Source organism: Anomalospiza imberbis, chromosome 5 (genome assembly GCF_031753505.1).
Source record: "Anomalospiza imberbis isolate Cuckoo-Finch-1a 21T00152 chromosome 5, ASM3175350v1, whole genome shotgun sequence".
Lineage (NCBI taxonomy): Eukaryota > Metazoa > Chordata > Aves > Passeriformes > Viduidae > Anomalospiza > Anomalospiza imberbis.
The window spans coordinates 43,244,798-43,270,263 of NC_089685.1; the positions used below are offsets into that span (position 1 = coordinate 43,244,798).

The 25,466-nt window shown below is 36.5% G+C and overlaps 1 protein-coding gene across 6 annotated transcripts in view; it reads right to left on the reverse strand.

The window, feature by feature from the left end:
- EEA1 (early endosome antigen 1) overlaps positions 1–25,466 on the reverse strand; it is a 66,494-nt gene that overhangs the window by 17,506 nt on the left and 23,522 nt on the right. For 4 of the 6 annotated variants that reach the window (XM_068190372.1, XM_068190370.1, XM_068190373.1 and 1 more), the window contains 19 exons: positions 24,006–24,060; positions 23,811–23,876; positions 22,933–22,972; positions 22,023–22,130; positions 21,815–21,936; positions 20,273–20,428; positions 17,756–17,872; positions 15,465–15,803; positions 11,918–12,067; positions 10,806–10,925; positions 10,373–10,576; positions 9,511–9,711; positions 9,199–9,312; positions 7,825–7,980; positions 5,956–6,095; positions 5,080–5,410; positions 3,499–3,600; positions 2,224–2,418; positions 818–1,000 (listed from right to left, as the gene is read on the reverse strand). In XM_068190372.1, the coding sequence (XP_068046473.1) occupies positions 818–1,000; positions 2,224–2,418; positions 3,499–3,600; positions 5,080–5,410; positions 5,956–6,095; positions 7,825–7,980; positions 9,199–9,312; positions 9,511–9,711; positions 10,373–10,576; positions 10,806–10,925; positions 11,918–12,067; positions 15,465–15,803; positions 17,756–17,872; positions 20,273–20,428; positions 21,815–21,936; positions 22,023–22,130; positions 22,933–22,972; positions 23,811–23,876; positions 24,006–24,060 (2,899 nt within the window). Of the gene's footprint in view, positions 1–817; positions 1,001–2,223; positions 2,419–3,498; positions 3,601–5,079; positions 5,411–5,955; positions 6,096–7,824; positions 7,981–9,198; positions 9,313–9,510; positions 9,712–10,372; positions 10,577–10,805; positions 10,926–11,917; positions 12,068–15,464; positions 15,804–17,755; positions 17,873–20,272; positions 20,429–21,814; positions 21,937–22,022; positions 22,131–22,932; positions 22,973–23,737; positions 23,877–24,005; positions 24,061–25,466 lie in introns of those variants that run through there. The other 2 variants (XM_068190371.1, XM_068190375.1) reach the window with 2 other exon arrangements.

Below are 25,466 nucleotides of genomic sequence, written 5' to 3' on the forward strand. Positions count from 1 at the left end.
TGCACTGAACGTAAAGCTTCAGTAACCTGCAGGGAAACATGGCGGGTAATTTATCACTACAGAGGAGTAAGTCTAATAAAACTGCAGTGGCCTGTATGTAAAGGAGGTATTTCTCTGTTTCTTAAAATAACCTGAACCTGGCGTTCAGTCTCCGTGGCACAGGATGTCCTGGGACTAACTGAAGCATTGGCTTAGTACTGACGCAAAGCAGAAGGCCAGAAAAAAGGGCCAAAAAACACATTTGCTGACTGGCTCTCAGCAATACCTCTTTGAAGGCACTCCACACTAATACAAAACCAGGTAACTTCAGTGTAGGAATAGCAAAAACTTCAAGGACTAAATTCTGGCACTTGTACTCCAGGTAGGTCCCTAAGGCTACTGTTTCTTTAAGTTTGACATCTCCTAATATCTACCATCAGCCAGGAATATTCTAGTTAAATCACCTGGAAGACAGCAGTTGCTCACATGTAGCAGACCTTGCCCTAATTAGCTATGGTATTTAAATTAGTTGAAAGCTACAGTATGTAACAAGAAAAAGCAACATTAAAAAATAACTCTGATGAATATGAAACCAAATCACCTTTCACTTTGCTGCTGCAGAAATGCAAAGCATTTTGCAAACTGGCAAATCTGTTTGCCTTTTAATTAGTTTCAGAATATCTTTTGTCTCAGGGGAAGGGATTAAACAGCACTAAATTCTATATATAGCAGAAGAATTTTTTTTTTCACTAATACAGTTCTTGCATTGTTTCTTGGTCTTCAAAATGGATATTAACATCTGCTAAGTAACATAAGACATTAAAATGACTGCAAGTACCTTAAGGTCTTGCCTGGTTGCCAGCAGCTCAGATTCTTTCCCATAGAGATCCAGCTGCAGCCTCTCCATGTTTTCTTTATGCTTATCATGGGCTTTCTGTAAGTCTGCTAGCTTGCCTTTCTCTGCTTTAAGCTCCTGTGCTGACAAAATAGACTGCTGTTGTAGTTTATTCTCCAGCTCTGCCTGAAACATAAGCATAGGAAGTTTTAGTTACAGACAGTAAAGTTAGCTTAAGCATTTCAATAAAATATATTTCTACTGCAAGAAGAGAATTTGTTCTTCTTATGGAGTAACAGTTAAGTAACTTGATATTTGTGATTTTACAGTAACATTTTGTAACTAATTCAACAACAAAATTTAATTCACTACAAAAGACAAAGTGAAACACATAAAGACTAAACAATAAAAATTGGAATAATGTTTCCAAGTGTGGTGGTTTTGGCTGAGGTAGAATTTTCTTCATAGTAGTTGGTATGGGGGCTGTGTTTTGGATTTGTGGTGGGAATACTGTTGTTGTCACAGGGATGTTTTAGCTACTGCTTAGCAGCACTCACACAGAGCCAAGGCCTTTCTTGCTTCTCACACCACTCCACCAGCAAGAAATCTGGAGGTGCACAAGAGTTTGGAGAGGGCACAGCCAGGACAGCTGATCCCACTGACCAAAGGGATATTCCATACCATAGGACATCACGCCCAGCTTATGGAGCTGGCAGAAGAAGAAAGGGGAGGGAGTTTGGAGTGATGCTGTTTGTCTTCCCAAGCACTGAGCAGCTCTGTGGTGCTGAGTTGATGACTGGGTTAAACCACAATACCAAACTTAATGTTTCCACAGGCTGTCAAAAGCACAAATGTGAACATGCAGCATTGGGCAGCCAAAGTTGGAGCCACATTTAACAGTGCATGGCACATAGCACAACATTCCCTAATGTTGTAAGACATTTGAACTCTTTCCATTATGGTTTATGAGTTTTACACTGTCACTCTCATAATTTTGGTATAATATGAGAAGACTCGGTTTAAAACTGCCATGGACATTTTAAAACACTGCAGAGTTTGTCTAAAAATACTCTCACTAAATGCTTCTGCTTTATAAGCAAATGGCAGCTCTTAATTTGCTCCTGAAGCAAAAAACCCACATTCAATCTAGGTTATTTTATCCCTTTATTAAAATTCAATTCCTATGGAATTCATATTTCAGCACTGGTTTTTTTTCATTATTGCTGTTGATGTTGTTGTTTTTATCTCCAACAGCATCTGAAGATCTCACTTCCACATCCTGACCTTATCATTTCCAACAAGACTACAGCAAACGGAGTTTATCACAAAATTATTGACATAAAAGCTTCAACATTTATCAGAGGAATTTACATTCATTTTCTTATAAGAGTAAGAAAGGACAGTCTTACCTTTTCTAAAAGGGCAGTTTTCAATTCAGCTTGCAGTGTTTCACTGTGTTTTTTCTTCTGCTCAAAAGATTCCTTTAACTCTCTCAGCTTTCCCTGGAGATGTTGCTCACTTTTTTCTTTTTCCTTCAGAAAACCCTGGATTTCCAGTACTTGTGCTCTTGCTGAATCAAGGTCTATAGACAACTGCTTAGAAATCTATATCCAAAAATATTAAGTAACTGTATATAATTTAAATTTAAATCACTTTTTGTACATGCTGTTCACAGAACCAGACCATCCCACAGTGCCACTGCTGTTTCATAGCTATGTGGTTGAACACTGGCAAGCAGATTTAAGAACTACCATAACATATTAAAATAATCTGTTATTCCAAATTTACTACCCAGAGATCAACAGCAGTCTTTTTTATCCATTCTAAATTAAGATCAGGCAAGTCTTCTCACACCAGCAGTGGTTTGGGCTCTCCTGCTGCCAACTGCAGCATACGCTATGCTCATCCTTCTGCATTTTCCACTGAGCACCACAGCACTTCAGCTGAACAAGTGAGGAGTCAGGGAAGTAGCAGCAATAGTCACAGAGCAATTACCATCACACCTGCACACGCCCAAACCTCTTTCAGACAGTAAGTGTCCATCACAGTCTATCACACTATCTCCACCGATCAAATCTTTTCTGATTCCTTTATGGAACAGAAGGTGCCTTGGGTAAAGAAATCCATGAAAGCAGACATGTCCTTCAGGCTGCCAGCTGCACTGCATGCTCTGAATGCTCATCTTTGAAAAAGTACATTTGTTCCTTATGTAGTCACAAGCAACTTACACAAGTTTGAAAAAGCAATCCAATCCTTGAAGAATATCTGAAAATGTCCTGTCAACTACACTCAGAACATACTGAATAAGTCTGAGAATAAAATAAATCTAAGGATGTGAAAGAACAACTTTTATTGTATGAAAATAAAAAAAAAAATAAAAAAAAAACAAGGACACAGTAATAAAATGTAACTGTTTCACTAATGGAAAAACCTGAAGGGCTAAAATCTCCTGCTATGGTATGTGGAGCACAGAAAACTATGACTAAAACCTCTATTTTAAAGCTTCACATTACCCTCTAGGAAAGTTTTAGTATCACCTTATTTCAGTGCCAAAGATAGTTTACAATCTGAGAATTGAAACATCATTATCTCTCACCAGTCCCAGCAGGTGAGACTGAATATCAATCTTTTAAGCATTTATTATTATTGGTTTTTAGATTTTTGAAACTAAGTGGACAACTTACCCCCTCCTTTTTCTCCAGTGAGTTTTTCAATTCATTCCTCTCTTTAGCTACAGACTCTGTTTGTATCTGAAGTTGGTGTTTTAATTCTTGGCAAGATTTTTCCTAAAAAACATAAGACAAGGAAATATTCCTGGTAGCTTCTAAGACCGTGTATGGGGTATTTTTGCAGGAGTTACAAATCCTTAAAAATACCACTTTCATTTTCAATGAAAAAAATCTTACCTTCTCAACTGCAGATATTTTCAGCTCAAAACCTCTCAAAACTTTAAGGGGCAAATCTAAGCTACACCTTAGATGCCCTGTACTAATGAACTCAGCCAGGTGCCAGAGTTTTTCTGATTAGGGATAGTCTCCCTGTTTGAAGCTGTGGTTGGCACCCCTTCTCCTTCTTGATGAAGTAGCAGGCTCATTGGTCTCGCTCAGGATCTAAAATTCCCTCATGTTCTAAAACTCACAAGCAAGTAAATTTGCAAACCTCCATGCATGTGCAACCATATATTAAGTCCAAATATACATTTAAGACAGTGGAGAGCCTCCAAAAGACTACAGAACTAGAAGCAGAATCTGGACTACTACCTTTAAGTCTAAACTGGGGAGAAAATCCTTCAAATTTTTAGGAGAAACAAATCTTTAAACAGCCGTAAGTAAGAAAAGCAAACAAAAGAGCTTTTCTTCAAAAGGTGAATGAGTAAGAGAAAAATGTTCTTTTAAACTAGGAGCAGATTTTTTTTTAGATCAAAATAAAAGCAGCTCTAAATGGAAAATGGTGACATGTAGGATGAGAAGAGTATGAGAAAGATACCCCTTGCCACGTCTGAGACAAGGGTGTCAGAACAACTGCATTCATATGGTGCCCATTCATATCACCAAGGCGGAAGAGGTAAGAAAAAGGTGTATCTTAACCCGAGTAATAGTTTACTTTCTTTACCATAATAGGTTGCTCTGGTGATCAAGTACTTCTTATTCTGTCACTTGTAAGACCTTTCTGAAATTCTAACAGTTCTAGTACTCCAATAATACCTTAAGCTAGGCATTCCCCAAATCACAGATGATGTTACTCTCTTTGACTGCAGTATGCAGCTTTCCAGACAAACACATGTCCTGCTGCAGTATGCAGCATGTCCAGACAAACACACAGGAAGTTCTATATACAGACTTCAGAAAGGGAATTTAAATGGCCTCAGAAAAATAACTTCTTCAATACAACATCATTTTAGCAAAGGTTCTAAAACTTTGTGTTGTTATAATACGGTTGATGTATTTTTTAAAAGGGGGACATTTGCCATCAAACTGTTTCATCACTTGTCATGTCCATTTAGTTTCTTCATTACGTTAAAGGCATGCAGCAAGAAGAAAGGATCCTGTCACGTGATATGACTGATGTTTACTTCTGTAAATATCCAGGCAAAAATGTAAGGTGGGAAACATGTATGAACTACTTAAAATCACAATTTTGTTTCCCCTACAGTTCTAAATATTCATGCATTTTCATCATATGTACACTGTTTTCAAACAAAGCAAAGTCATTTTATCAGAATGTATATACACCAAACTTAATACCTAACTAAAGAATCTACTAACCATTTCTGCCATAGCTGCTTTTCCTTTTTTAATTTCTTTTTCTAATTCCTCCTTTCTTTTTTTGAAGGATTCAGAGCTTTTTGAGAGCTTATCTTTGGTATCTCTAAGGTCCTTTAATAGAGTGTCCTTCTCTAACTTCACTTGTTGCAGCTCTGATGTGGCTGCTTGCATTTTACAATCAAGTTCCTTGAGCTGTTTACTTGTATCTTGATTTGATTTCTCAAGGTTTTGTTTGAGACTGGCCTTTTCTGCCACCTGCTTTATAATTTGTTGGTTTGCTTGGTCAAGGGCCTCAGATTTCTTCTGCAAATCCAGTTGAGCATTAGACATCCTGCAAATACAAAAGGATAAAAACATACTTTTTAGAAGTTCTTTTTCATAGGTTCTTTTGTATCCTTAAATGTCTCTACTTTCATACATGGCCATTACATCTCTCCAGTTAAGACAAAACAGCAATTTCAGAAACTAGTTTTGAGATTGTTCTTTCTTCCTCAACTATAATGAACAGAAACTATCCCTTTGCTGCTTATGCATAAATTGCAAATTTGTATTTGAAAAAGGTTACAGAGCTATAGATATTTAAAGATGGACCTCACTACATCAAACTGTTCAGACATTCAGCTGACAAGCAGCACAGTGAATAAAATGAGGAAGTGTAGTGAATCACAGCAGTCAGTGACTCCTGTGAGACAACACGGCAGATGGAGTGAAAGACAACAGGTGGGAGACAACACAGTTCTTGTAGCAGAGGGGACACAGCACTTATTTATGACTTTATGAAATCACAAGAGAGAAGCAGAAAATTTCAACTCTAGTCCAAACTGATGTAGTTTTATGTCTGACTTTGAAAACTACTGTAACACAGGAAAGGCATACGCTTCTCTTGCTGCTTCAAGTTGTTTACTCAGTTCTGCTGTGTGGAAGTCTAACTCTTTGTTCTGATGTTGCTGTTGCTGTAACTCCTGAAGAGCTTGGTCTTTACTTGCTTTAGCCTCAAGAATGTCACCTTCAAGTTTCTGAGAGAGAAAAATAAAAAGATAGAGCCATCAGAACACAACCAACAAAATAAAAATAGCAATAAAAAGCAAAGTCATCTAGTCTGTGAGTAGCATTAACTGTAGAAAGCAGTCACAACTCTCACATATCATCTGTTTCATTACTTTGCAATTTATCTTTCACTATTTAGTTCCTTCTAATCGCCTGCTCCTCCAGAACAGAACTATTGTGGTAAAACATTCTAAAAGCATCTCTAAATAAAAGGCCAAGCAGGCATTTTACTGCAAAGTAATAGTCAAAAAGCTTTACAGCAGAAGCAAAAACACAAACTACAGTGGTGAGGAAATTCTATGCTTGACTAGACGAGGTTTTTCTTCTGTTTTTTTTCCAAAGCTTTTTCACTCACATGGAATATAAAGAACACAGGAGCCTTCAGCAAATGGGCACTGTTTAGTCTCTTCAACATACTGACTGTTTTACAGGCACTTCTGCTTTCAAACAGAGGCCACAAAAAAAAGTGGCCAAGTTTCTCCAAAAATTTCCAAAGGGCCTTTTGTTTTCAATTTTTTTTCTATTTTTTTTAATGCTAAACATTGAACAGGAATAATCTCAAAGAATGGTGATAATGCCAAGATTTTACATAGAATTGCATTCCTGTTGACAGCATCCACAACCCTGCTCAGTTTCAAACTTCAGCTACCAGGAACCTCATAAAATCATACACAAGCATGCTCTGTACTTCTCCCAAGCATTTGTGTCCATTGGCTGTTTGTGAAACTTGAGCAAAAGAATGAGAACTGAAAACACAAATCAAAGTAGGCAAGAAAAAAACCCAGTGTCCAAAAGAAGAGATGGAAGAACAAAATAATTATCCTGATAATGAAATGCATGACAGTTTTAATTTTTAATAGCTTTGGATTTAAAATTTCATACAGGGAAAACAATCTTTGTTCTCTTCTATAGAGCACAAAAGCTAGGAAAAACACCCAACTCAATCTTGAGCAAAAAAGACTACTAACCTCCCTCACAGATAGACAACACTGTAAAACCAGTTCTGTATGGCTCCCATGATCCCTGAATCATATGTTTTTGTGTGTTATGAATTTTGACTACCAAGATTTTTTTTAAATAGTGAACAAAGGTCAAAGCCCAAATTTTAAAGCTCTCGAGCATTAAGACTAATCCATATCTTTAACTGAAAATACCAAAAAGTTCTGCAAACCTTCTGCCAGAAGTATGTGGACTTTAAAATAAAAACTGATTTCAGAAATGGAATGCAAAACTCCAGATCAAGTTAAGAGATGCAGTAGTGATAAATAAATCTTGCTAAAAGCCTACTGAAAGGCTTCAGAAATAAATTAAACCAGACAGGTGGTGTTAAGCAGGGCTAGCCAATATAACACATATTCCCTGCTACTACTTGTAAAATGTGTAAGTTCAATTTGAAAACTATGATTTTGGGACCTTCGCATAACAATTTCCAAGCAGCAGAAAGGTTGGTAGAAGCACACACAGAGGAAATTACACAACAGTGGCAGTGTCATAGGCCTATCTTTTTAATGTGATATACTAGCATGGAAGAAGAGAACAGGATTAAATGGCGAATCAGGAAATATTAGTGAGAAATAAAACCCACAAGAGTGATATTGATATAATCCTTCCCCCCAAATTTGAGCACAGCTTTTACCACATGCTGTGTAACAGCAGAGATCAGTTTCTATAGGTCTAGATACTGTGCTCAATACAGACCTTAATCTGTGCCTCTAGTTCTTCAGTTTTCTGTTCTAAAGAAAGGCATTTTTCTTTGTACTCTTTAAGACTGGCTTCCAGCTGAGTACAGTATTCCTGCTTGTCATTCAGCTTAGCTGTAACCTGATCCAACTGAGCGCTGACCTTATTTAACTCCTGGGTAAAACAAAAATACAAAGGTTGTTACTTTCTAAATAACTTCAAAAATTACTAATGTCATATATGCTTTAAATGATCTAATGTGTTCAAATTAAAAGGAAAATAATGTTTATTTTTTATTTTGAGGGGCAGGATATTGAAAGGAGAAACACAAACACATGCACAAATTCCCTCTGTTTCACTGAAAAAAAATTATTTTAAAGCCTCAATATTCTCTCAAACCTTACAGGCTCTGGGCTAAATGTTAACAAAGGTGTTTGAAGTTGTAAATGGAGGAGGAACTGTAGGTAATAAAGGCACTAAATCCTCAAGTTAGTACAGCAGTAACTAGAAAATGACATTAAAAAACCGAGATAAAATTTTTGATGTCTTTGTCATGAAATCAGCCATCAAAGAGAAAAGTCAATAATATGGAAATGCTCAGTTCCCCACAGACCAGAGATGATTTCAAAACATTTTGTTCAACACAAAACAAGTAAATTCTGCAAGAGACACAAACACATTCACCTAGTAACCACTATGATGACAGCTACATCAAAGTTCACTGTTCTCCAACCAAGCTGATGTATTTAGTTATTGATTAATTATTTAATGGCTGCAAAAAGTTGTCTCCTGTTTACAGCAACTAATTACATTCCCATGCTACGAAATGGTACCATATTAACATCTGCTGGATGTTTCCATGAAGACCACAGCAGCACTGATTTTAACTATGCATGTATTTGATTCAACAGACAGTTCAGTGCTTCACTAGGATTAAAACGCATTAAAAAACATGTAATTTTGTCACCAGCCTTTTGAGTTTTTATGTCAGCTGGCACACAGATAATTATTTCTGAATACCAGCAGCTGATAGGAAATTTATGAGTCAGCAATAAGAGTTAGGAGTTTTTGCTTCTACTGAGTGCGTTCTACAGTCTTTTCTTCATAGCATACACACAGGAATTGAATGATACCTCCAGAATACCTAAGGAAAGCTTGGATTCTGAAGAATAACCCTACAGCAAGGGGTGGACTCCCAAGTAAATTCCTTGCACTGCGAAATACATCTGCTCCAGAGCAGCAAAAGGAATTGAATGCATACCACATGGTTAAAATATCCTAAATTATCATTCCCAATCCTTACTCATATGTGCATTGAGTTTGTAAACAGAATATTCTTAGGCTTTTAAGCAGTTTTTAGGTAACATGGAAAATTTATGTGTTGCTTATTACCTGTTGTTTATCTTGCAGTGCATTCTGGGCAGTGTCCAGATGGTTCTGTAGATCTGCTCTCTGAGCAGCTTTTGATGCTTCTGCCGAAAGTAGCAATTCAGTCTTTGCTTTTACCTGAAAGATAAATTGTACTTCACTAAAACATCTGTTTTACCACAGCTCATACTAATTTTTTGATAGCCATCAGTAATAGTAAAATCAGCAGTATTCAGGAGTTAGTATAAGCATTTCCTTGTAGAAAAACACATATTTTCCGAAGTGGGCAATCACAACCAGAATTTTTCATCACCATAAAATACAGAGATCCATTACCTGCACATCAAGTTGTGACACTTTCTCTTTACTTTCATTTAACTGACTGGTTAGTTCAGTGATGTTTGTTTCTAGGGAAAGCACACGATCTTGAGCAGCTCTTAGTTGTGCCTTTTGTTCCTGCACTTGTTCATGCAAATTCTCTTGGGCTTGTTTATGACTTTCTGATTGATTTTTCAGCTTTTCTGTCAGCTGAGTTACCTGCAGTGGGAAATAAAACAATGTGGGAAGGCTGGAACAGCATGTCCAAGGAAGTAAAAACTTAATTTTAGTGTGTCTTATTATGGCTCTGGAGACTCAATGCTATCACATTTCTTTTCCTGAACCATTACAGTAAAGCTATATTGTATACAACACCAGAGTTTAAATAGGTTACCGGCTGAGAATAGAAGCAAAAGGGAATTGTCAATTTGGCCTTAATGTAACAGAAACAAAATACTAAGGAGACAACAGATGCAGGCTAAACTGAATTTTGGTGTTGAAAGCAGGAATCAAACCTCTTTTTAAAATGAGTAAAACAAACATATATTATATTTATTTACATACAGTTATAACTATATTTATAGTTTTTTTACAAGCATACACATATACCAATACATATATAAAGTTATGTGTATAACTATTTGTAAGTACATATTACTAGCATATATACAAATGAAATAGCTAGGAATTCCTTTCCCTACACTGATAGCATGGAAGTCACCAAAACACAAGTTATGTGAAATTTACAGTAAGATTTTTAAAGCAAGTTTAAAGAAATGGAATAGTATAGAAAAGATTAGTGTAATATCTGATAGAAAAAAAAGGAAATAAGATTCAAAAATGAGAATTAATGAAAAGAACCAGATCTTGAAGTTCTTACCTGTATTTGCAATGCATGGTTTTTCTCTTGTAGCTGGTTAAGAACTGCAGTTTCTCCTTCACCAGCTTGAATCTTGGCATATAAGTCCTCTCTTTCCTTTTCTAGCAGAGAGATGTTGTCCTTACTTTTTTGAAGCAAAGCCTCAAGATTTTGAATTTTTTGGTCCTTATCTCCAATTTGTCGTAGTACTTGCTCCAGATCATTCTAGACAAGAAGATAATAGTGTTTAATTATAAGGACCTTAAAAGTTGCGCCTAATGCATAAAAATATTGGATAAATTTATCAAACACTTTCCGTATATTCTATTCCAGATTTCTAAGTTAATTTCTTGAAACTAATTTAATTCCTGCAAGTCACTTTTAGAAAGAAGAAGTATTTAGCATAATGAAACCCTGGAACCCAATTTCACACAAGGATACATAACTACATTACCTGGGCTTCTCGTAGTTTTGCTGTTGTATTTTGCTGAAGTGTCTGCTGCTCCTGGTGCTGCTGCTTTGCCTTTTCTAACTGATGTTGCAATTCTGTGGAATTTGCTGCTTTTTCCTTTAGCTGAAAAAAAAAACCCAAAACCAAATACCAAACAAACCAGACTAATAATTGGAAAAAAAGCACCACTCCGTATGCCAATTTTACTCAATGTTCACTCTAACTATAAAAGATTTTAGTCTAAACATGGATATTTAAAAACAAAACTCGGTAACACTGGATCAAAATCTAATCAAAGCATTCATTACAATTAATCGGTGAGATTCTATATCACAAGCAAGAACTATAAAAGAATTATCAGATGCATGTAATTTAGCTCTCAAATAATCTAAATCATAAGAAATTTTTAGTATGTTTTTTGCAATAGTTGTTAAGATGTAACATGACTGATAATAGATACCTGTAAAACAACATTATCAATACTTTTTTTGGCAATTTCAGTAGCAACTGTCAGTCATTATTTTAGTAGCAACTTCAGTTTAGCAGTCTCTCCACTTCTATACTAGTTAAGGCTTGGCAAATTAGCTACAGAAAAGTTTAAAGATTTGACAACATACCACTCAGATATTTGGCCAATCCCCCTAAGTCAGCAGAAAATCAGCAACATATACAAGATATTAATTTAAAAAAAAATGTATAAAAACAAGTGTTTTCTGCCCATCCAACCCACACTGATTATTAACTATCAGTGACCTGCTGTACCATGTTTACTTTTTCTTCATGTAGGGCTTTATCTTAAAAAAAATATATCTACATACAAAACTACCCCTATGGGCCTATATGCACCTAAGTTATTTTTTCATAAGACCCTTAGACAAAGCTCATAAGTGCAAAATGCACAACTTTTGTTCATTTGTTAAGCACCACAAACACACATACATCTGTAAAGACAAGCAGCATCTAAGCAGATTTTGATAATTTTACTGTAAGTCCTTGACAGCATTAGTCAAAGGAAATTCCCATGAAAAACAAACTTTATAAACTGCAATATCACCACAAGTGTGTGTACAGACATATCACCAGAACAAACTATACAATCTGCATAAAACCCCTACCTGCTCTTCAGCACGAGAAAGTTTTAACTGTAGGTCAGCCACCTGCTGCTCTTTGTCCATCAGTTTCTCACTGGACAACTGCCTCTGTTCCTTGAGCCGCCCATGTGCTTCCCCTAACTGGCGCTCTGTTTCTAGGAGTTTACTGTGCAACTGCAAAAAAAGAGTCATCCACTTTTTCAGTCACTCCTTAGCCGACAGTGACATAGACTCATTTTGTGCAAGGTTCATGCAAAGTTTTCATAACCCAGACCAAAACAAGTCCATAACCTCCTGAAGTCATGTATGTACCTCGTACACCTCAGAAACACAAATCATGTTAAAAAACAGCGTCAACGGCACAGCCAAGAAGAGACATTCAAAAAAGTAGGTTGGAAGGACCCAGAAACATCCTCATTTATCTGCAGGAGCCCTTCAAAACAAGTTACAGAGATTTAACAGAAAGAGGGTGGTCCTTCAAAAGTATAAGGACTATCATGTAAAACAATGATGCTTTGATCCATCTCAGCTTATCCAGTTCACCAACTGACTCCTGTAAATCCAGTGGCTGAAGCACCCTGCCTTTACCTGCTCCACTGCCTCCCACAATGCACTGTTTTGCTAGAATATTAAGAGCGTAATTTTTAGCTTGAGCTGGCTACATCAGTGGCATTCATTCTCTGAAGAGAAGAGATACATGAACAGTTAGTGTAGGGTACACGGCAACTTTGGTGGCTCATAGTCCAGTACCTTCCACCAGCAAAGAGTAAGTAGGTGGATGTGCTCTTCCAGCTGGACACAAACCTGCTTCATGATTTTATCAATCAAAAGCAGTACTGCACCATCTTCAAAGTGCATGGATGGCCTTTTACAATTCACTGCTCTAAAAAGCTCCTTTCACAAAGTCAGCTTACTCTATGTGAAACTGCCACTATAGATCCTGGGTTGCCTCCTGCCTACTTCTACACGAACACGTTCAAGGATACAATGACCTGTTAACTCAGTGCAAAACCAGAGAAAGGATCAGTCCTTGCAGCACAGCAAGAACTTTCCATAGGTTGTGGGAAAGCTACGAATGAAGCTTGCTCCCCCTATGCATTTATGTCCAAGGCCCTTGAACCATTCACCTTTTAACTCAGGTCCTCCCTTCAATACCCCTAAACCTTCCTCATTCTTTCCTTAAGTCCCTACTAATATCTATGCAAAAGGCAGCCCAATTTTACTGTTCACTGCAAGCAATCACTCTTTGACTAACTGGCTGCCTAGCAGAGCAGAAAAAGGAACAGTGATTGTGATACCATTACACTTTCCACCCAGGCATTAAGGTGGGGTGAAGCCTCTCTCCTGCTGTCTGTTTCCCAAAGAATTTAACACTGAAGTCCTTTGAGCCATGTATCAAAATTTAGCTCAAGTTATCAAAAAAATGCAAAAGTTTAAAGGGTTTGGAGACAGGGAAAGAAATATATCCATTTCTTACCTTCTTAAAAAATCAAGCTAAATTACCTGCCCACAACCACAAAAATCATGAGTGAAAAGCTGTTTGTCATGTGGCCAAGATGCTGACTGCTAAGGGTAACTGTACAGTTAAGAAAGAGGTAGGAGAAGAGGGAGGACAGAGTGAGGAGAGACCCTAATCTCTCCTCCAGTAACAAAGAACATTTGTCTTTTCTTGCAGGATCACCAATTTATAAATATTTCCTCCTCACTAAAAATACAAACAAGAACTGCTAGAAAAAAACTACTGAAGAAAGGGTGCAACAAGATAACTATTAATTATTCATGGCTATGCTGATACTGGGAGAAAATGTTTGGAAAGAGGGAAATCAGTATACAATATTTTACACTAGTTACTTTTATTACAGGCATAGTTAAGTATTTTTGAAGAACTTTTAGATGACATGTCCTGTTTAAGCAAACAAGACCACAATAGCCAGGATTAACCTATGCTACAGAAGGCAAAAAAAAAAAGAAAAAATATCTAGACTTTGAAAGATATAATCAAGTAGATTCACGTTTTCTCAACAGAATTTATTAACATTTAACATTTCTTCAAAACTGAAGGAGTCCAGACTCTCTTGTCCACACCCTCCTCCAACTGCCACGCTGGAACCAACACTGTAATTGAAATTTCTTCCATTGAGATCACATCTTCCACATCACCCAAATTCTAAAATGTACAAACTTAAACCAGACATGCACTCATTCAAATGAATTTTGAGAAGATGACAAAGATTCTTAAAAAATGTGATTTGACTAAACAACTATACATATACTTCCCTAAACAGAATTCATATTCTAAATGTAAGCTAATGGACTACATGCATAAAAAGGTAATTCCAGTGAAGTACCAAGTGAACAAACATGACACATTTAGTCTTTTCATTACAATAGTAAAGTAACTCTTCTTTGCAGGAAGAGAAGGGAAAATATATTTATGCTTGGTTTTTCTTTTCTTTTATACCAGGTATAATGGGGTTTTTTCTTGCTCTATTCTTTTACTATACAATTCTAAAACACATCCTGAAGTCCAGCAGTTTGTGGAAGATTTCTTGCTTAGGCTGTCTTCCTTCCCAGTGGTATCACCAGAGAATGTGTCATGCCTCCATTTCCTTTCATAGGAATTCATTCAGCAATGCCTTACTCACATCCTCCTCCTTAATTTTCCCACCCCAAAAATCCTTCTTGAAAATGCCCTCTGAGGCTGAAGACAGATTTCAGCTCAACCACTTGGCTATGCTTCTATTGCCCAGGCAGTTTCACCAAATGCAGATAACTAATATAATTATCGCCTCTCACCCTATCAGAAGACTGATCGGAGAAGAAAAGACATTCTGGGAATGTAATACACACATAAATGTGGTTCAGCCAAGTCACAGTTCTCCCAAGATAAACTATACACAGGGAGCTTGCAACTTGATATGTTTCAGATTTTACAAAGGCTTGAAAACTCAAAAACACTCACTTTAAAATAAATAAGCTTTAACAAAATTAAAATTAAGTATGTCATACTAACAAATATATAATTTTTTACATCTTAAGACTGGACATGATTACTGATACACAAATATTTCTCCAGTCTAACACATTACTCTCCAAAAAAAGAAAAACTGAATTCAACCAGCCTCAAGTTTCAAAATGCTCAATGTTATATGAAACTCCTACTTCTCTAAGTCATTTGACTCAGAAGAATAATAGGTTCTGATGGGGGGGATGTAGGCTCTGGGTGCTCTCCCAGCTATCAGCAACATAAAGAGATGATGTTTGGGGAGAAACACTAAGGAAGCAATATCAAGATTTCAAATGACCCTGGCTTTTCACACTAGATATTCCCTACTATATACACTACTCAGACTTAAATCAAACACTGTTCAGTTCTAATGTAAAACCAAGACTCACTTTTCTCAAATTCTATAGAGTAGTAAAATACAAGTGCTGGTTGATTACTCTCCTTCAAATAAGGAAATGTAAATGCATGTCCATAAGAAATAAACATGTGCAGTTTTTTTAACTTATGAGATGGTTTTAGGGAACTATTCAAACAGGATGCTCTAGAAGGCTTAAGGAAACTTACCTGACTGAGCTCGCTTTGGAGTTGCAGGCCATGCTGCTCTTTTTCCTCCCTCTGCTGCTGGAGCTGTTTACATTCTGCCTTGAGATGCTGGTACTTTGCCTCTACTTCAGACAGCTCTTCTTTAAGTTTCTGGCTTGCTTCTGCCTTCTCACCTAGCTCTGTCTGCAATCTCTGTACTGAGGCCTCAGATGCAGACAGCTTTGCCTGAAGCTGTTGGCAGTCCAGGTCCTTCTGGTGAAAACTTGCCTGCACATTCTTCTTACTCACAGATACTTCATTGTGTTTTTCTTCCAGCTGGGTGTAGTCCTGTTCTTTCTTCAGCAGCTTCTCAGTCAGACTCTGTGAAGAGTTACATAGCAATTCAAGTACAATTCTGCTTGCAGCTGTTTAACGTATTATTCAAATTTCTTTCTAAGTGTTGATGCTGAACAGTGAAGAACTTGCTCAAAAACATTATTAAAGAAAATATTAACCTGTATCTTGTATTACACGTTGGTTCTGGAGCCCACAGAGAACACGGTTTCAACTGGTAATACTGTTTTTCATATTCTCACATAAATTCACTTCCTCTTACTGAGAACAAAACAAACTCTATTTCCATATCCTGAAAACTAATTTATTTTCCCTGAATGTTCAAATCAACTTAATTACAACTGCAATTGCTTGGTGAAAAGTTGGAAAGCTTTCCATGCTAGCTATCTTCTGGGCTACAGGCCCTTACTGGCCTCTGCAAGGCAAGCCAAGCCCCATAATTACTGTGCTTTAAAAATGACAGAGTTCCAGCTGGTCTCAGAAAACTGATCCTATATACTTACATATAGCTCTGTTCTTAGTATAGCTCCTGAAAATATAAGAAACAGCTTTCTTGCTTGAGGTTGCAGATGAGCTTGAAAATCTTCACATCAATGCACAGAAATATCTTCCCACATTGCAACTGGATTATAAATCAATGCTCCTATGAAATGTATTATTCTATATATTCTACATATAATGTGTTCTGTCATGAATTAATGGCTCCTCCCTGACAGATTTTTCAAGGATGACACACTGTTCAAATTGAAAGCAATTTCTCAAATTGGAAGCTAGTCTTACCTTTTCCAGTTCTAGGTCCAACTCCTCCAGGGCCAAAATTCCTTAGCTAGCATATAATTCTTATGGATTCCACCTTACAAAAAGCTGCATTAAGAGATGGCTGTAAACTGCTTTAAGTCACTAAAACTGCAAGAGGAAAAGCAGTTCACTGCCACTTCATCTCTTCCTATTCCTCAAGATGTGTTTGACATTAAACTGACATAGCAGAGGACTCTCTCTAAATGTGTGGTTATGCATCAATCTATTTCACTCCTCATTGTTAATGAAATACCAACAGATTCAGGAAAGGGCTCTGTATTTTACAACACCACTTATACCAAAAGCTTGTTTCATTGTTGCTAGTCTGTGGAAAATTACGGCATGACAACTCTTACTTTTTCAGTTCCACACCTGATTTAGTGAGCCAAACAGAGTCATCCTGATAAAGGTAGTTTCATTTGCCAAACTTTAATTGCACCTTCTTATATTTTTTGCAAATGCTTTAATATTAGATTACATTAAATACACTGTTTGGTCCCTGCCCTTTCCTATTTCCAAGGCTGACAAGGTTCCTAGTAAATGCATGTATATAATGTCCAGTTCATATCTAGTGTTACATGCAACATAAAGCAGTACACATCTTTGTCCTTGTTTCCTGTCCCCCTTTATTTCCATTTTCACCCCCACAATACATGACTTCTAAACACACATACAAAACGCAGCAAGCTCAAAGAGCTCTGATAACAGCTCTCAAAGAATTTGAGAAGTTTCTGGAATTAATTTCCATTTTCTACCATTCATGATGCCAGTAAATGGCCTAAAAATATGACAAAAGTACAATCTAAAAGCTAAGAAACTGGAAAACCAACAAAGATAACTCAGAATATCTTTCAAATTGTGATTTTTAGGCAAATGTATTATTTCCAAGAGTACTACTTTTAATGTGTGAGATGGCAATTCTGCTTAATGATAGGTAAGCATAAACTACATCAATTAAAAATTTGGAATCATAGCAACCAAAAGAATTTCAGTTGTAGGATATGATGATCATTAAAATATGGTGTTTGCTTGTGCAGTATAATAGTCCAATTGTTAAACAAAATGGCAAAGGAATTCTCAACTCCTGCAATAAGCCAGTCTTCAGTGCTTCCAAAGGCATTGTGTGATGTGTTTCCATTTTAATATGAGCTGACAAGCATAGGAAATAATAGCATTCTCACCTGATTCTTCTGTTCTAGCTCTTTGACAGAACTTTGAAGTTTTTGCAGCTCCTGAACATACACAGCTACCTCCTGAGGTCCTTTGGCAAGTTCAGCTCTTAATTGGTTAATGGTAGCCTGAAAAAACAAAAAGAAAAATCCACATTTAAAACAAAGCTTTCCATGCATAATCCAACAAAAGCAAGATGTCTGGTAGCAAAATAAAAATACGTTTTTACGTTTTCTATACAAATAAAAAGCCTAGGGAAAAAATCACCTGTAAACTAAGCTCAGAACACCATCAGAAGTATCACTGAGTGTAATTTCCCAGCTGAGATTAATTTATGTTCTATTCTGGAAGATGAAAATCTGACTCAATCCAGTAGCAAATGCCAGGTTGAACCCAAAACTGATGATTACGATTTTTCATAACAGATTATCCATTAATAATTATCACAGTTCTAGGCAAAGGTGAGACCTTTCCAAGTAATTGCAGTTACATGGCCAAAATCTTGGCCACTCTAGGAAGGGAAATGTGCTGGAAAAGGCTCTAGAAGCAAGTCTGGCATTTGATGCAAACTTGGCGTGTGACTTTTGGACACATCAACCCTGCAGGTTAGCATAAGCAGAGGAACAATACTATCCCATTAAACAGGATCAGTACAGAACAGAATATATCAATGACTGCAGTGACTTCAATACAGTAACGGAAGAAAACAAGAAAAGCACTTTAGGGCACAGCTGCCCTAAAGCATGTTGTGTGTGAATGCACTCATTTCAAATACACTATATAGTAGTGACCTTTTTAAAAAAAGTTTTCTTTCCTATTGTTCTCATAAGCAGACATTTCAGCACAAATGCATAAAAAGCGAACTAAAGCAGAACAGAAGTAACAGACAATTACCATCCAATTAACAACCTTCCTACAGAAAAAGGAACACCAAAGAGAACATAAGAACACAGTATATGACTGCATATAGTTAACTGACTTTCTGTAATGCTGTGCTTTACAACACTGTTTCATAACAGAGCTGTTAGCTAAAACACATCCTAGGATCACTCATTTTTGGCCAAACATTCCAGGAAGTTATCAGAAAACAGTATGGTTATTTCATACTGAGAGAATATAATGCAGAAAATGTGCAGAAGCTTACAAAGGACACCACTGCAGGCTTTCCAGCTAGAATCGTAATTTAAATGCATTAAGATCCATTTCTTGTTCACAATTCAGTAAGACCATCCCACATTTCTTTCTTAAGAGGGAAACACATCCTGGGTAAATATTCAGTCCTGGTATTTTCTTGCTGATGTGTTTGTATGAATAATGAACCATTAAAAAACGAGGAATGCTTCTGTTTAATAATAACTTGAATTGGTCTTGATATGACAGAAATTTGCTATAAAAATTAAATGCTTTCCAAAAAATTCACCTCAAATTTAAGTGTCTCTATGAGAAAGCAGAAAAATAAAGTGGATAACATGGAAAGATGGAAAGAAGCAGTGTAGTAGACACACTTCCTCAAATTTGTTTTATAAATATTCCAGTGTTTCTAATGCTTTTGCTTAGTGGGAGGGGAAAAAAAACCCAAAAAAACACTAGTCCTGGCTTTATTAAATTTACCCTCAATTTAGGCTACTAATTCTGTTTACTTCTTTGGGCACTCAAGTTAACAATCAAGCCCAGGTGCTGCATTTAATGAAGATTTCTAAGATATTCAAACAAATCCCAATAAGCAGAGATTCATAGCAATGCTTAGCTCCAAAGCAGTGCAGCTGTTTTCATAACACATTCACTATGCAGGAGCCACTATAGTGAAAAACTAAAGATGAAAGGAACCGCTCAGTATAAATATTCAAGTGAAATATGTAGATGCCAGTTTCAGGTACAGCTCTGAAAAGAGGTATAAACACCCAACAGATTTAGGTGACAGTTGTGGACTGTACTATTCTTCACATCCCTCTCCTGCAGTATTTGAAGATGCTCATATAGGGCTAGTACGATTTTTGTTATTTTCACCCATACTGAGCATTTACCTTATTTTAAAGATATTCACTTTGAAAACCAGTATTAATATGTGTATCCCCAGCCAGCCTGTAAAACCAGCCAAGGATGGTGTAAAAACCACTTTAAACTTTCAGTCCTTGATGTGATCTTGAAGAGCACTTGAAGCACTGCAGCCAATGTGCCAATAAAGGACTCCCAGTTTTTATTTTCTTATGCATAACACTTAGCAAAATTGTGTTTTACTTAGTAAAATTGTGTTTTAGCCAGGAGCTGTTTGATACAGTTTGAGGAGTAGAGTCTTCTTAAAGATCCAAATCTGAGTTGTTGCATCCCTTTTCCTCTGCTTGTATGCAAGTGGAAGTCATAACTGACAGAAGAGCAGAATAACCAAAGCTTTTGAAGAAGTGAGAAGATTTAATTAAGAAAAATGCTTTTTCATTGTGATTAATTATTATTTTCCATTTTCATATGATAACCACGACAAAGCTAGAAATCACATCTTAATGTATTATTATTATGCATGATTATTATACCTCAGAGTTAGCCTGCTCAGCCTGCAAGTGCTTGCACTCATCTTTCAGCTTTTCAGATTCTCTTTCACGTTCCAGGGTCATTTTATCCATCAGTGTTTGAACTTGGACCAGCTCCTTTTTCAGGACAGCCACATCTTCCACACCAGGCCTTTGTAGCTGAAAAGTTGTGAGCAGTGAGCAACATCACAATGGCAGACATGCTTCCAGTGTCAATGTCATTTCTAAAAATCTATCAAATCATCCATTTATAGACAAGGTGACATATACAGTGTTACACCTAGGCTTAAAAAATATATATATATAAAAACCGCCCCATAAAAAACCCAAAACCACAGAGAAGTGCTTATAATTCCCAAAGAAAACTGTATTTAAGGGCTAATTTTAATTTTTGTCTGATAAATTTTGATCTTGCTAATTGATTTCAACCAAATTTGACAAAAGGAAAATTGTCTCAAAGATTTAATTTTTTTAACTTTTATGTAGGCAGATGGCTAGATACAGGATACTGCCCCTGTCTTCAAGAATTATTCCAGAAAATCACCACAGACAAAACAAAAGGGCAGCTGAAGGCAGAGTCTTGAAGATACTATCAGATATGGCTCATCTGAAACCCACAGGTAAAATCTGTTGTTAATTGCTTCTCGAGCAGCATAACATCCCTCAGCATGAAACAGTATGGAGGGAAAGGAGAGGGACGGCAACTAGGAGCACTAAAGAAAGCAGAGAAAAGGAGTATTGGCATCTTTAGTAGAGAAAAGGAACAGAATAAATGATAAGGAAAACGCAAGACAAGAAGCAACTGAACAGGGAGGAATGGATAGGTCCAGCATTTGGACAAGGCCAATAGGCCCTTAAGGGCAGTCGGCTACAGGGAAGAAGGGGATAAACAAGTCCTACTTTCCTCCAGAGTCTAAGCAGTAGCTGAGTGTGACAAACTAGGAAATTCCTTGCATTACTGCTTTAGAACTTGCTGAGTCACTGGGATTACTCCCTGGAGCCATGGCTGAATTATAAAAGTCATCAGGAGCATAAATGCTGGAATACACACACATTGGTATTATCAGCCAAGCACAAGAGGGACAAGATTAACATAGGCATGATGATGACAGCTGCCAGTTTTTCAGCCACCACGTCACAAAACACCTCTCAGAGCACTTCTTAAAAATCCAGCTGCTCAAGGACAATCAGAGCATAACACCTCATGGAAAAAGAGGGACCTAAAGATAGCTGTGGCAATGGCATGCTCCAAGTTCAGGTCAGTGCAGCACATCTATATGTGTAACACACTGCAGAAATGCTGAAGGGCAGAGCATCAAATAAAAAGACTATAACATAATGCAGGGTGAATTTTAATATATGTCAGAAACAACATGAAATTTCTCACTGGAAAATCACTGAAAATGCAGATCAACTTTTTCAGCCCACAAGCAGATATCTTCAAGTTCAATAGTGTTTCACTGCTTTAAAACTGTGTTTGCAAGCACTTAAATAAACCCCTCCCTTGACTTGAAAACAGCAAAAATATTAATGTGATGTGAATACCAGTTCTGTCTTTAAGTCTTCTACTGTACTTCTCTCTTTCTGTAGTTCTTGTCTCAGGTTTGTCACTTTCTGTTCTGCACCGTCCCGAAGGCTGATTTCTTCATCATACTTTGATTTAAGATCTAATAAGAAAGAAGTTGAGTAAACGATCCCTTTCACAAATTGCACAAGTAAAGAAGAGAATCAGATCTCATTCTAATACACTTACCCACAATTTCCGTGGCCAGTTGTGCTGCTTTTTGCTCAAATAAGTCTTTCATTTGCTTAATGTTAAAATTTTCTACTTGGATCTCTTCTAGTTGCCGTTCTAATGATTCTATTTCCATAAAAAGAACAGTATTATTTTCTAGAAGAACTAGGACAGTACAGTTCCTCATGCTCATAACTAACCATGAGAGGTGAATATATAATCAAAAATCCCTTAACATCTAATCATCTTAGCAAAGTGAACAACTTCACTGAAGTTCAATATCTGCAAGCATGACGTCACTGTCACTAGCTGAGTACTCTGCAGGATGAAGTACATATTGGTTTTCATTGGTCACAAATAGTTCTTCAGATCACTGCAACATGATGTTGAACTCTAAGCCCTGAACTGTAATTAAAAGCTTTAATCAATATAATTCAGATATTTTATGTATAAATAGGTAAAATTTTATTCTATGAGAGCCTCAAAGAGAAAAACAGAGGAAAAATTATGGGTCTTTAAAACAAAAAAAAAAAAATTCACTGTTTTCTTTGCTAGCGATGAGCACAGAAAAACATCACTGAAAAATGCTATAGTTTATATAGGACAGTGCTATAGTATATATCTGACTGCTTGAATATATGAAATGATTAAAGAAGTGTTCAAAATGCCTCATGAAAACTGCTTTCAGATTCAGAACTCCTGTTTTGCTTCTAAAAATTTCAAACCCTGAGCCCCTGGAATATTTCCCCAGACTACTGCTTAACATAAATAGTTCTTAATAGATCTTAAAATTAACTTTTTTTGCCAGTAATTGTAACATTCCAGCTTTCTAGCTCTTTAATTTAGCAAAAGTGCTAATTTACCTAAAAGCTAAACCAAAATAAATTCCAAAGCTGTGCAGAAGTTAATATAATAAAATGTTAGCCACCTGTAGACGTAGCTGTTGTCAATCCATCAGATTTAGATTCCTTAAGAAAACAGAATAAATGCAGCATTAGATAGTAGGAATATAAACTACTACTTCCAAAGTTCATCCATTTTTTGGAAAAGACAGGGAAACAAAGACTTCTGTGCTCAAATTCTGCACAGCAGTATAAAAATACCTGAATTCAAACAGTTGTATTTGGAAGACTCGAAAAGGCCAAGATGACTTTTCATTTCATATATTGCTACACTATTAAGGTTTCCACTCGTAAGGCTCCAGTAAGAATGCCCTCCCCCTCCCTTTCCTCAATATAGAAATCCGTCCTAAAACCAGAGGTTACAGACATCAAGAAGTACATCCTGAGAGGGAGCTTTGTCAGAAAGCAATTTTGGAGGTTTGTAACTATGCCGCATCTAAGCAGCTCATAGTAATGAAAAAAGAGCTTCCTTTAGGGAACAACAAACTACAATTTGCCTTGCATTATTTTTTGAGCTCAGCTGGACACCTATGAAATACCACTGCTGTTTTCCAAAAGTTATCACAAGAAAGACTCCATAGCCTTTTCTCATAAAAAATGAAACACCACATTCAATTTATTTTCTTTAATAGACTGAGTTCTTAATAAGGTCAACAGAAGGAAAAGTCTAAACTAAACTTGTAGTAAGTAATATGGAATAGATAATAGTATCTATTCTGACTTTGTTCTTTATATTTACATATACAGTTACATTGTGTAGAGATAACTAACTTTGTTTGCAAGAACACGTCAATATTTAAATTACAGAACTAACTAAATCAGGCCACGTGCCTTACAAAAAAGGTTTTAATCTTCAATGTCAATGCTGACGATAAACCTGCTTCAAGTATTTTAAAGCAATTACTTGCTGCCGCTGCCCCTGCAATTTCTCTAGTTCTTTCTTCAGCTCTTCTGAATACCATCTCTCCTCCTGAGTGGGAAAATAATAACAAAAAAAAAAAAGGAGATGGGGAGAGAGACTATAAATTTGGTTGCTTAATACAGTGGAACACTTCAATTTGAAACAAAGAACCAAGTGCAAGTAAAATACATTTCCAACCTTCAGTGAAGCTTGCAAGTCTTGGACTTCTTGTCGGAGCAGTGATACTTCATCTCTGAATAAATATATCCACAGAGTGGAGAAAATGAATACACAGTGGTTATATTTTGTCAATTACATACAAGTTGTAAGGTGTGTTAAGTAATTGGACTGATAGTCATGTACTACATAAATATAACTTACATAATTATAAATATTTATTTTTAGGGGTTTTTTTTAAACTTGGAACAAACAAGATTAATATCATTTTGCACATCTCCTAAAAAATGCCAAACATATTAAATGGATAAAAAGTAAAGAAATAGATATTTTAAAAAGTCTAATGAAAACAGAATGCAAATTTATATCAGTGCATCAGCTCAACCACATGAGTTCAGAATGACAATGCTACGCATTGGGACATTTAAATGGTTTGCATGCCTTCATACAAAAAGGACAGGTTTCTTCTCTTTCTCTTTCCATATCATGTAAAGGAACACTGCTAAACGACAGCATGCTATCTTACTCCTGAAATATGCAGTTACATAATTTTTCATCCACACAGCAATTTGGTATGCCCCACAGGCATATTCACTTAATGGTCTGAATATTTAAAGCCTTAGAATTTTAAATTCTCAAATTTCATGCTCAAGCCTCCAGCCACACAAGAACGCACAATCCAAGGCTAGAACTGTTAGTAATTGATTGACACAGAACCCTTTAAAATCACAGGTCTCCTTACAGAGCTGCACAACTATACACACAAGGATAATGTTGCATTACAGAGATACAGCCACTCCAAATCAAGAATACAAGGGTCATTAAAATAATGCAAAAATACTCTTTCTTATTGTTTGTACAGTGGCAACACTAAGGATTACACAGAATATATACGTGAGGGTACCAGTGCCAACAAATCCTCTCAGTTTTATAAATTTTATTGCTGCTGGTGTGCATTATCCCCTCCTCCACAGATGTTCTTTCAAATTATCTCATACTTAGGAGAAAAGAAACCACCAAAGCAAGTTATTCCTTAGCTAAACTGGTGAGGAATAAATTTAATCTACATTAGCATATTAACATCAGGTCAGGGTCATCAAGTAGCAAGTGAAACATGCATTTGAACCAGTGGAGCAAGAACTCCAAGGTGCATCAATTTTAATGACAAAACAAACACAGGATATTGTAAGATCTAATTTTTTTCAGTGGAAAATTTTGTTATGTATACATGATTCTGCCTGTGTGATACATTTACTAGAGGTTTGCAAATACAACTTTACTGACACAGGTGTAGCTGCATTCCAAAACCTGTACATTGGTTGTGGGTGGAGAAGAGGGAGTCACTTTCTCATCAGTATTAATTAAATAAATGAGCTAAGACTCAGATCTAATATTATAAATAACAAAGCAGGTGGAACAGTTAGCTATATTGAAGTGAACATATACCAGACTTGCAATACCAAAGCATTTAATATGCTTTGG